The 12,896-nt window shown below is 38.7% G+C and overlaps 1 protein-coding gene across 1 annotated transcript in view; it reads right to left on the reverse strand.

Annotated features, from left to right (window-relative positions):
• Positions 1–12,896, reverse strand: part of mast4 (microtubule associated serine/threonine kinase family member 4) — a 92,814-nt gene that overhangs the window by 14,092 nt on the left and 65,826 nt on the right. The window contains 15 exon segments of the mRNA XM_038734743.1: positions 549–714; positions 801–933; positions 1,544–1,682; positions 1,782–1,990; positions 2,261–2,352; positions 2,474–2,535; positions 3,647–3,779; positions 5,265–5,338; positions 5,341–5,365; positions 6,048–6,257; positions 6,348–6,423; positions 6,514–6,668; positions 8,320–8,398; positions 9,168–9,237; positions 12,579–12,667. Of these exon segments, the coding sequence (XP_038590671.1) occupies positions 549–714; positions 801–933; positions 1,544–1,682; positions 1,782–1,990; positions 2,261–2,352; positions 2,474–2,535; positions 3,647–3,779; positions 5,265–5,338; positions 5,341–5,365; positions 6,048–6,257; positions 6,348–6,423; positions 6,514–6,668; positions 8,320–8,398; positions 9,168–9,237; positions 12,579–12,667 (1,712 nt within the window).

Here is a 12,896-nt window from a genome sequence, read left to right on the forward strand (position 1 = left end):
ACAGAGGCTGTTATCCAACAACTCCAAATAACGCAATTCATCTGAGCCACAACACCGATGAGATAAAAGATTTTCTCTGTTCTGCTGTCACCGTAAGACTATATGAGTACATCATATAATATTAAAACTTTACTTGTGGTCTAAAGTCAAGCTGAATCCACTTACTGCCATCTGTTTCGCTCCTGGTCCTCAGGGAAATCTCAGTCTTCAATATATTGAGAAATATGCACACTGACTAATTCCATGTGGTCACTATTTAAATGTTTAATTTCATATCTGAATGAGGTTTGGGAATTTCTCCTGATGTGCTCAACAGAATCCACACACCAGATGCTGTGACACTTTGCTTAAATCACCTCCAGCAGCAGAAAATTGTGTCTAGTAAAATGTTATAATAAAATAAACTGACAAATAAATAAATAAATACAGTTTATTTTCATCTTTAAATACAAACATCACATAATTTCCTGCAGCAGAGATCACAGAAAGGATATCTCATCAACTTTGTCTTTAATTATCATCTGAGAAAAAAGGGAGGTAACACTGACCACTGATGACCTGTCCAAACAGCTGCTCTGGTGTGTCTCCAAAAAAAGGCACACAGCCAACTAGGAACTCGTAGAGGATGATGCCCATAGCCCACCAGTCCACCGGCTTCCCATATCCTTGTCTTAGGATCACCTCTGGTGCAATATACTCTGGGGTTCCACATACCTGTACAGAAAAAAACAAACAATAAATATTCTAAACATGATGTTGTCCAAACTGTCCATTACTATATTTAAATAAATAAGACTCACCTGCTTATCAGAGAACTCCCTGGCATCTTTCTCTATATGTCCCTCATACAGGTTAGTGGTCATGTTCATCAGCCCAACTTTGGACAACCCAAAATCTGTCAGCTTTATGTGTCCCATTGATGTAACCAGCAAACTGTGAGGAAGACGGAAGCAATTGTAAAATTACAATAAATTGTGATAACAAAAACACAGATTTTTGTAACAGTCAGCAAACGTCTGGGTCAGGGATTCTTAACCTTTCTGACAGTCCGACCCCTTTTTGAGGTTGAAAATATTTCGCAATGCATCACAATGTAAAAAGTAAAGTACACAATTAAAACTAGTAAAACTACTGCATTCAGCATTTCAAGTACAAGTTAACACACATTAAGGTAAATTTACTTAAAAGTACCAAAAGTAAAATAACTGATATGCTATATTATTACTGACAGATCAACATAAAACAACGTCTGAAGGAAATTTATCCTGCAATATATATATATATTTTATATATATCTCAACGGGGCTATCCTTTAATGAATTCCAACTCTAATTAAAATGCTTCATTATGTTCACCAGGTAGCTGCTAACTTTGTCTGTCTGCCCTTTGTTGTTGAGCAGCTAGCGTGTAGTGAAGACACTACAGTAGAGCTGTAGGGAACTGCAGAGTTGGGTGATAATTATCTGATGGTGCATTACTATGAGCTGTCATTGTTAATATAAAAATACTGATTATGGCCTCTTTAACATTTGTGAAGTCTCACTTGTCTGGTTTGAGGTCCCTGTGGACGATGCCATAATTGTGGAGATACTCCAGAGCCAGTACAGTCTCTGCAAAGTACATCCTGGCCATATCCACAGGCAGGGGCCCCATGTTCTTCAAAAGGGTAGCACAGTCTCCACCTGTTAAGATCAATGAAGTGATGGTTACAGATGTGCTTGAGATAGCACACAGGAGACATTGTTCGCAGCACTATGCACTAAAAAAATCTAGCTGCTGACCTTCGACATATTCCATGACCATGCACAGGTGCCGCCGTGTCTCAAAGGAGCAATACATAGAGACCACAAAAGGGTTCTCAGCAAAGGTAAGGATGTCTCTCTCCACAAAGGCCTGTTGTATCTGATTCCTCAAAATCAGGTTCTGCTTGTTGATCTTTTTCATGGCAAACCGCTGCTTCGTTTCCTTGTGCCGAACCAGATAAACAGCTCTGTGGAATAAACAGTTTAGAGTCAGCTGGGGAAAGATCTGATCCACTCTTAAGAACAATCAAATCAAATTTGGGGTTGATCATTAAATCTTTTTAATTGTCAACTGTTTGTGTAAAGCGGTAAAAGCAAGAAATATGCAAAGTAAAGTGAAAACAGGAAACGTTAAAGTCAGTTCTAAATTAAATTGTGAATGGTTTCCTTGTTGGGTCTGTAAGAAAGCATCTATGATCAGAGATTATATAACCTGGCATAGAATAAGATGTCCTTACCCATAGGCACCATTGCTGATGAGTTTTGTCATCTCAAAGTCTAATTCACAGGGTTTACGCCGGGACCGCAAGGATGTGCTGAGGCTCTGAGACTGAGGGAAAGAAGAGAGAGACAAATAATAAAACAAATCAAAAAGATAAAATCTGTACTCTGCTGTTACACCTGCGGTAAAGATTGAGTAAATCAATACAATAATCAATTTCTGTGCTTACAGAGTCATCTGTTTCTGGGGTTTCTGCAATCCCACTGTCACAGCTGGTCAGCTGAGCAATTTCTACAGAGAAAACAGATGCAATTAAAAAAAATAAGAAGCAGAGATGCAGCAGTTTAAAAGTAAAAAATATCTTTTAGTTTTTTTGATAAATCTACAACTTCATGTGAAGCCCATGAACATGTTCTGCAGTGCAGCTTTGAAACAAAGGTAACCTAAATGCTGAGAAATCAGGTCCTATAAACAAATAAAAAACAGCAGACTGTAGCCTTTATTCACCTATTAGGTTTGAGGTGCTGACTCCAAGATAATCTGAATCGAGACTAAATGGGGCGGAAATCAAATTTGGCAACACAAACACATGTCTAACACCCATTTTGAAAATCACCACTCCAGAACAATTGCTCATTATAAAGCACCTTGCATCTTTTACAGTTCTTCTGCGAGTGTGCATTTGTGTGCAACCATGCCCAAGTCCATGTGTGATTTCACAGGGGGGTGTTTGCCTTGTCCCTAGAGAGCCTGTAAACACATTTTCACTGCTATTTAGCATCTGTCCTCCCTTGTAGGTTTGCTTCAGGCACACAAAGCACTGGGCAAATGAAACACAGGAGACACTCGGGGGAAATGAAGGGAGAGATTGGCTGATGGGCCAGCCTGCCTGTATCTGTATAAGGTCTGCAGGGAGGCCATTCCTTTCTAATTAGTCATAATGAATGTTGTTTGTTACTGAATCTGGAGAGACAGGGTCATTAGAAAGACAGTCTGTTCAAGAGGGGACATTAGTCAAGAGTGTCTTTGTTAGGCCCTTCCATGGCTAAATTCTTTCAAATTCTTTCTCCTTTACAGCCTAAGCACAACATTCAATTTGGTCATATTTAGCACATCCCAACATAATACTGAAGAAGCAAGAACTGTAATACACTTCTGGAATTATAGAAGATAAGATACTTCTTTTTCCTAAAGACAAAGAAATTAGATAACCATTATTTGTTGCCCCAGCAATGATGAAAAACACAAAGAACACTGAAACGCATTAAAAGTGGAATAACTTTTCTCCATATTATATCATTAATGTAATTTCATTCCGTTATCCTATTTGCTAAAGAGTGCTAGCCGTTATAAACAGAGTTGTTTGTATTGTGTTATCACTGTTGATGAGTCTTTCCTGTACCTTCCAGAGGATCTCTTGTGAGTCCCAGCTGACTGATGATGTAACGAGGGATGTCCGTTTTGATACCCTGACCCTCTTTAGCGTGTCCTTCAGCGGCCTCCAAAAGGTGGTAAAATTCCTCTGGGTCAAACTCCTGGAGACACAGCAGAAGACACATTTTAGTGCATGAACAATGTTTAAGAAGACAATGCACATTTTTATGGATATTATTATTAAGATCACATTTATACACTTCCTCTTTAAAAGCAGCCACAAAATGTACAACTTTTTCTTCTATTTCTATTGAAACATGCAATGACAGATTTTTTGGGCCACTTGTGGGCAGCAGAGTTGTTAACATCTAAGTTGATAGAGCAGCAGACCACAATTCATCCGGCCCAGGCACCACAGCGGCTGCGGTGATCGCTCAGAGGAGAGGAAAGACAGCCAGGAGAAGAGCCATGCTGGCCCAGCTTGGACTTAATTCTGCTCCTAAAGAGCTACTCTGGACAAAATGGGACTGATATTGACTAAGCAACGGAATTCAGAGACCGTTGTGCCCACATCGTTACAGAGACCTGCCCCAGCATCAACATCGGGATCAACATGTGGTCCATGTTCCAAGCTGCCAGCACAAGACTGTTTAACATCGATGATGCTTGGTACACAAACGCAGTCAAGATTAACTCTGTTTCCCAAATGTTTATTGTGAAGATGAAACTTTCATACTTTCATCTGGTCGCTGCTGTTTACGTTCACCCCATGCAAATTCAAAAAATGCACTTCAATCTTCAGGGTGTATACAGGTCTGTACATATGTATATAAATAACTGTATTGTTTTATTTTATGTTATACGTTACCATATTTTGATATAGGCCTACACTTAATTATATGTTGTGTTGTGTAGCACGAAGGAACTACAAATTTTGTTTCGTTATGCAGCCTTGTGCTGTATAATGACTAATAAACAACCTTGTACCTTGTAATATGGCGAACATGTTAGCAAACAGTCTATTTACACATCCAGCAGTTACAGAGCAACATTAGCATTCATTTGGAGTCCTGTTTCTGGTCATTGTCTACCATTCATCTTCTTTGAGCTCTGTTTTTGTTCTCTATCAACTCTTTTTATGTGTTAAACGCTTGTTTCTAACTTGTCTGTTGTTTGGTGCTGAGCAGGTAGTGTACAGTGTGTTTTTAGAGCCAAAAACAAAGTAGATGAGTGCCGTGAGACTGACCAAAAACAAAGTTGAGGTCAGACACCTAAACAATGAGCTGAAACTCACTATCAAGTCCCATAAAGCCGAGGCGAGCTTCAGATTCTGGCGATAATTGTCTGTACATTCAACACTATGAGTGGCCCATTTCACATTGTCTCATTGTTTTCACACTGTCATTTGATATATTGTCATTATAAAAAGGTTGACAATAGCCACTTTAACCTTGTGATACATGATGAGATACACTCCAGGGCAAGTGCTTATAATGAACCACTTTGCACCAACAATTAACTATCCTATTGAGTAACAGTCTCTAGAAGATGGGACTTATATTCAAAAATCAAATGCAAAAGATGTGTAGCACACTAATAAGGGTATATATACAGTATATTTTAGATTAGTGATACATGAAACATACCAGACATTCCAGCAGTCGAGCAGGTCGTGCTATGATTATGAGGATCTTCTTCACGAGCTCTCTGATGAAGTTCACTCCTCGCTCTCTGATCTCTCTGTGGACTACACAACAGCCAACCAGAAAAGAAACAAGATCTCGGTTAAATATCAGATCTTCCCATAAAAAAATACCTGGTGATCTTTGAAAAACCTAGGTCTTTTAACAACACTTACTGTTCTGAAAGTATTTGTGGAATCCTTTAAGACTCTTGTAATTATCTGGATCAAAAGATTTAGTCCGCTGCACGACAACAAAGATTTTAACCAGTTTCCCAAGTTGTACCTCTTTTTTTCTTATCCATACAAAGCTATCTTAAGGTTAGTTAAGCTGGTATATATTGATATTTCTTTCACAATATACAAAAACACATTCTTAATTTGCTTGTGTAATCCAAAAACAGCAAGGACAATCCAGCTAACTGGATTAGGGAATACAGTAACTTGTAACTTGAGAAATATGTTCTTGTAAAGTTATTGTACAACAGAATAAATATTTTTTCATCCGTTAGAAAAGTAGTTTTTACAGATTCTGGAAATACCTTCAGGTCAGAGGTGAGTGTTTTAAATTCTAGATATAAACCTTCTAGGTTTTTCAAAGGTCGCTGGATAATGATTTTTCGAAAATCAGATGCTTAGAACTGAAATGTAATGTAACACATGAGAAGCACCAAATGGGGCCAGGTCCTCCTGAGGACAACATTTTTATTTTATAGTCTTTCTCTATGATTTCTGAAGATGCGCTCACCTCCTGAACAAGCCTCTCCAGCTTGTCAGTGAGCTCGCAGAAGTAGCTGGAGGTGATGAGTCCTAGCCGGCTCTTCTCCAGACAGTCACGGGCCAGTTCAATTATCTGGTGGTGGGCAAAGCCGAGCACACCATCTGCCAAAGGGAGGACGCACTCTGGAGAGTTGCTGCGGATGATCTCCTGAATCCTCTCCTCCATCTGAGCTGTGGCCTGCAGTAAGAAGAGAAGCTGTCAGTTTGGTAATGCATAACATAATTAATGGCCAGACATGACTGTCGCAAACTTACTGTGTACCCTTACCTTAGGAAACCGCTCCTTGTAGACGTGATTCATCATAATAATCTCATGATCGTAACAAGATGGAGATCTTCCGGGGCTGAAAAATAAAGTGGATTAAAATCAGTTCCTTAGTGGCATCAATTTTAACACGAAGAGATTATGTTCATTTCTTGAGGTAAACAAATACCTGAGACTGCGTGAGCGGGGTCGCATCGCCGCTGCTCTGCGGCATTCATCCCCGGAGATACTCTCAGTGCAGAAGTGCTTGGAGAGGAAGTGCAGTTCGTCAGGTGTGGGCTGGAAGGGCAGCTGGTGCAGCTTCTCCTGTGATGAACAGGATGACTGGAAATGAAACACATATATATTCAACATGAAAAAAAAAAGGCGGCAAATTCTTTGTGTGGATAAAAAAAAAAACATAATAGGCAATCCTGTGTTTTGGTAGTTTCCCTCAGCATAAAAACAGGCGGTATGAGGAAAACAGCTAGCCTAGCACTGCATTTATACCCTCAGGTGGAGAAGGGCTTGTTTTGGCAAAAAACTTTGCACCTGCAGCCATAGCTGCCCTGAACAAGGTGTCTCGATGAAGACAGCAGGAGCCTTGCTTTCACCTGTCTTGTCAGTTGTTGTTGTTTACGATGTACATTTGTTGGGAATAATATTTGAGGAGAAAAATGTTGTATCTTAAGTGGTCATGTAGATTGCTATGAAAATGTTCCCTCTAGAACATTAAAGTCTAAAGTCTGTATTTCAACTGTTACACTAAACTGAAAACTATAAGCCTGGCCTTTACCTCAAAACAAAACCGTTACTGTTTCTAATATGACTCGACTCGTGACTGATGTTTCACCAGAGGTCATGCAAGGACACGCTTCCTTCGCAAAATGGTGTGAATAGCAGGAAATGCACTAGATCACAAACAAAATAAAATTGATACAGGCAATTTTCAATCCCCTGACACTTGCACTTCCTGTAAATGTTAGTGTGTGTGTTTACATGTACTGTCAGCTTCCTTCTTTTGCTTCTCAAACAGAGTGTTTGTTCACAAAGAATTGTTGTCACTACTGTGAGCCAGACTCATGAGCAAACAGAGCTACCATGACAAATGCTGAATTCCACGTTGAAGTTATTTTCACTTCAATTTGTTCTTCATGGTAATGGTTTTGTTCTTCATGGTTTTTATTTTGCCAACTTTCTAACATGTTTTCCATCATGTTTTAGCATTAAGTATTTGAGTTTAATTAGGGCAGAATGGAAGTGCAAGAGCTGTGGTTTTAATTACAACTTACTTATGTCTTAACAACCTGCAGCAAGTTAAAGTTAAAAGCCAGTAATAGTGAGGACTTTTGATGAATTTACTCAGCCGTGTTGAGAGAGTTGACCTAAATAATGAAAAAGAAATCTTGGCTGTTGTCTGGTTAATATGCTCACTCTCTGCATGCCAGTGTCTGTACATTTTAGTTTTGTGAAAGAACAAACTCCTCTAGCTAGAAAGTAGCACGGCAGATGTTTGATAAAAGACAAACAGCTGGTGAACAGAGCTGCCAGATTCTTTTAAGCTTATCACCTAAAAGCTCTGAATTGAGAGCTCCAGGATTCGGGGCTGTGAGACAGTGTTTCCCATCAATCTTTTGAATGTTGTAATTATATCTGAATATTACTGAGTCATTTCAGGAATACAACTAATCTTTGTGAGCTAAATTGATCAATCAGTATAAGAAACTATGCGGTTCAAAAAAACAAAAAAAAACAAATAAAAAGGAACCCTGGGAGGATGTCGACAACAAACAAGCAACAGCAATATTTTGTAAACACATGCTAACTTTTGGTAGATTCATCTCGTGTAATACTATATAAATCACAAAAAAACAGTCAGTGCACTTCAAATCTTTTTTTCCCCCACATTCATTGTGTTTAGCTGAATTGGATTTTGTTGACCTGTTACATTTCTTGATGGCAGTTGCGTCGGACTGGGTGAGTGGTGGATGCTTACAGAGACAGTGGAGCTGGGAGTGTTGGTTCCATATCCAGAGGAGGGAAGGGAGGCCAACGACCAGCGGCGACCATCAGTCCTGTCACACAACAGCAAAGGCAAACAGAGTATTGTCACACTTCAAAGTGAAACACTGAATCCACAAAAGAACAATGGAACATTTCCAGGTCTTTAAAATGCCAGTCAGGGGGAAGAATATGACTTTGTTCAAAGACAAATTTGCAAAATTGTCTTTAGAAACATGAAATATGGTAATTTCCATGTTTGTATTGAAAACATGAAAACAATTAAGTCCTACAATCCTAATGAGCACATGGTTATAGATTAATAGTGACCATGTGGTATTGTATTAAATTACACCAGACAAAACAGTCAAGTTAAATGAACTAGAAGATAAAGCAAGTGAATGTAGGACTGAAACTAGATGCCAGGATGATGGAAAGAAAACTTTAGAGCTATGAAAATACAAAAAAAGGTGGGTGTGAACTATAAAGTGTACTCTGGACAAATGTGGGGTTGTGAAAGTTCAAGGGCAAATGGAAGCCTAACATGAAGTTACCTGTCTGCTCTGTGGCAATGACTGTGGATTATAATAAAAAAAAATACATAATTACATGATATCATGAAATGGTCTAAAATAAATACATTATTGATGCTGCTTGTGAAAAGATAAATAGACTCTGAATATTCAGACTTGTGCTGGCAGAGAATATATGAACGTCTTTCCTGGCTGACACTGTTGAATGGCTTTAACCCAGAGCACAGCATCCTCATACAAGTCACCCTCTGGTCTTTACTGGCTGATTTGTTAAGCTGCAAATCAAGTAAAGATGCCTGATTGTGTATACCTTCGTGCAAAGGAGAAATGAGCAGAGGCACTAGGAGAGAAATTTCTTGGACTGTCTTGTGGGCTTGTTCCTGCAAAATAAAACAAACAAATGGAGATAAAGGAAAACAAACAACCCGCAAGCACATAAATTAAATAAGACTGGATTCCAATATCAATTTGCAGACAAAACAAAGACCGACACACTGCAATAAACCACTAATGAGTCAACGTCACAGAGATGTTTGACAGAGTATGTTTTAAACATCACGTTGATATATAAACACAACAGATAATAATGTCTGTTATTTTTAATTTCTTGAAACACAAATCTTCCTTAAATCATAAAAACTCATGTTCAAAAATGTTCATTCTCTGTTCAGGTGATGGGGAGTTGCAGCCAATCCAGAAAGTTAAATGAAAACCATCCAAGACTGCAAATAATGATTAGTTTCATTATTTAGTAATCTGCAGATCATTTTGATTAATTAATCTTGATTAATCATTTGGTAAATAAAATGTCAGAAAATAGTGAAAAATGCAATTTCCTACAGCCCCAGATGACGTCATCAAACTGCTTGTTTTGCCAAACCAACAGCTCCAAACCCAACGGTACTCAGTTTCCTATTACATGGAACAAAGACTTGAGGCAAATCCTCACAATTTAGAGCCTGGAACACGGGAACGTTTGGCTGTTTTGCTTGAAAAATGAACAATAAATAATCTCTGAACTCTCAATGGACTAATCGACTAAACTTTTTAGCAATAAAACCAACAGCAAGACATTAAACTATATAGTTATAGTTACCACAAGAGACTTTTCGTTTGTATAGATTTGTGCAACCCACGACAACACTTTGAAAGCACCCAGCTACAGAGGATTAATACACCTCATCTGGACCTAAAACTCTCTTGAAGACCTCAAGGATGTGATGCAAACCATCAGTATACATAGGTTTAATGAACAGCTGCTGTTTTTTTGATATTTCGCAGTAATCTAAAGTACAGTGTGTTGGTCTTGTAAGAGTTAGAAAAAGGTCAGCAACCGGCAAACTAAATACACCCACAGCACTTTCCAAAGCATCATTTTCATCAACAGCATATTCACTGAATGCACATTGGGGTGGACATTTTTCAGCACACAAAACACCCAGTTTGGCTTAATGTCAAATGTCATCTCTATCCTCCTACCTTTTATCCTGCCTTCCGCTTGCCAGTAATAGTAAAACAGTATACTTTGACCAATTCGTTTTTAAAAGCCTCTAGGTTTTCACACAGGATGCACAGATCAAACGTGTCAAATGTGATGCTTCGTGGCAGCGTACAGTGTACTTAAATACTTTCTTCTCACTGATCTTAAATGGTTAAATCTCAGAGAGATGGTGGTTTGCTATGCAAATTTGATAGTTGTAAATCTAGAAAAGCTTGACAGGCACATAACGTGATTGACTGCCTTTATGTTAGGATAAATACTCAAGTGCTGAGGAAAAAAAGGCAGGGTGTTTTATTTCTAAAATGTAGTTCAGCTCCACTTCAGTCTATGTAAAATGCACATCACCCACATAGTTTCTGCACACTTCACAGGTTCATATACAACATCAGACACACAACTAAGAGACTTCACATGTAAAAATACACACAGAAAACAGGCAGAATCCTAAACAAACAGGTAAGAATGCTAATGTAACAAAATGACTTAGTTTAGGAAACTGAAAAATTTATCAACAGAACTGAGGTAAATAGTTATCAAAGTAGAAATCAGATGAATGCGATTCCAGTCAGTGATTCCAGGAGGGGCCGCAGCGTAGAGGAAAAAACGTGGGTTTTAAGCCTAAATTTGGAAATCTCAACAGAGCCTGCTTCCCAAATTTGCTTTGGGAGTTCATTCCATAAGGAGTGGAGATCAATCAGCAAAGGCTCCCCCAGTAAACTGTAAAATAATCATCATTAAGAGGACATAAAGAACGTGATGGGAGCATACAGAGTACTAAGCCAACAAGAAAATAACTGAAATTAGAACTTAATTAAAAAGAAAATAATGTATAATGTGACTATTACCATATATCATAGCCACACGATGTCCTCTCATAAACAAGCAGGACTCACTCTGTTAACCTACATCAGTAACATCTATATACTGTATGTAGCTTTGGGCCACTGAGAGATATATATCTATAAAAAACAAACCATTAATCAGACATAATTACATCCCTCACTAATGGAGGGATCTTCGATGCCCCCACCTAATGTGATGACAAAGACAGGCCTTTTCAATACTGGGGGAAAATGATAGAGCCACTGAATCATGTTAGTGATGCATGTCTCCTATGTAGTTACACTGCAATCTTAATCGCAGCCAGTTAAAGATGATAACTTCTTCCTTTGGGAGTTAGACTGCACCTGAAGAGACAGATTATCTACCGACTGTTAGGGACAATGTCTGACAGGAAAAACAGGAAATATGATTCATGATAAATGTTGTTTATAAAATTATTCATCATTATGAACAAAAGTTTGATCTGCTACAATACATCTGCACAGCCAAGATCAGAAAACAGAAGAAAAACATCAAATGTAAAAAAGATTGTGCGTCACAACTGTAGACGTCAGCGTAATCAGTTATATGACTGCTGTAAATGGAAGTGAAAAGATGTTTTTTCTTACCTTTGGTACCAATATTACGACTAAGCCACAGTGTTAGGTCGTCCCGGAGCAGAACACATTCATTAGCAACAACATTGTGGCTTTGCGATTCCATCTTAAAGACTGGGCCCCTTCGTTAGGTTGAAATACAGACCTAACACTGTAATTTGCGGCTCTGCTTTTGCTGACCAATGCCAGGAAATAAAACGCCCTATGGTAAATGAGCACCCCCCCCCCCTGCTCCTGTGCATTTCCTCTATGCAAGCCGCCACTTCCTCACAGAGTACAATCACTGCCCTTCATCTTACCACTGTACAGTTCAATTCTCACCAAAGCACTACAGTACTGGCCTGACAAAGATTGCAATTGAAAGGATAATAAACATTTAACAACTACTCTTTAGTGCTTTACCATCTTCTCGTTGCTTTCTGTGCAAGACAAGCATCTGAATCCAATGTTGTAAGGGTTAATCAACAACATTCAATGTGAACACTGACTGTACTTTTGTTACTTCATAAAGTTAAAATCATATGAGGGTGCCACTTGGTTTAAAGCTATGCAGAGGGAAACAGAGGATTGCACGTTTACTAGCAAAGGCTTTTTCCTCTATTGTTTTCCCAAACTACTTTATCTTGCACTACACAATGGACAGCATTCCTGTAAAAGAACCCTGTGAATTAATGGCTCCTCCTCTGAGCACCAATGGCTTGTGTTGCCAACAATGGGGCTAGGACACGCTGCACACACACAGGAATAGACATGCATATACATATACTGCACATAGACTTACCTGTGAGAGATGAGAGAGGGGAGTGAGGTCGCTGTAAACCTGAAGACTGACCGCTTCCTATCAGGCTTTTTCTGTTGCTCGTTCTGCAGCTGTAAAATCACAAATTCAAATCTTAGGCAGGACACTGGACAAGGAACAGACAAATCTCCTAACAAACTCAACTCATATGCCTATTTTATTATCATCATCAATTATCATCATTATTATAATAATGATGTTTACAATACATGCTCCTCTTTGTAGTATTTGTATTTTGATTTGTACTTCGTAAGTTTTGCTGATCTTGTCTTTAGTTTGGAGTGATTCAGTGTATTGGTC

This window comes from Micropterus salmoides, unplaced genomic scaffold (genome assembly GCF_014851395.1).
Source record: "Micropterus salmoides isolate LMB-PRFRI ecotype aquatic unplaced genomic scaffold, ASM1485139v1 Ms_hic_scaffold_20, whole genome shotgun sequence".
NCBI lineage: Eukaryota > Metazoa > Chordata > Actinopteri > Centrarchiformes > Centrarchidae > Micropterus > Micropterus salmoides.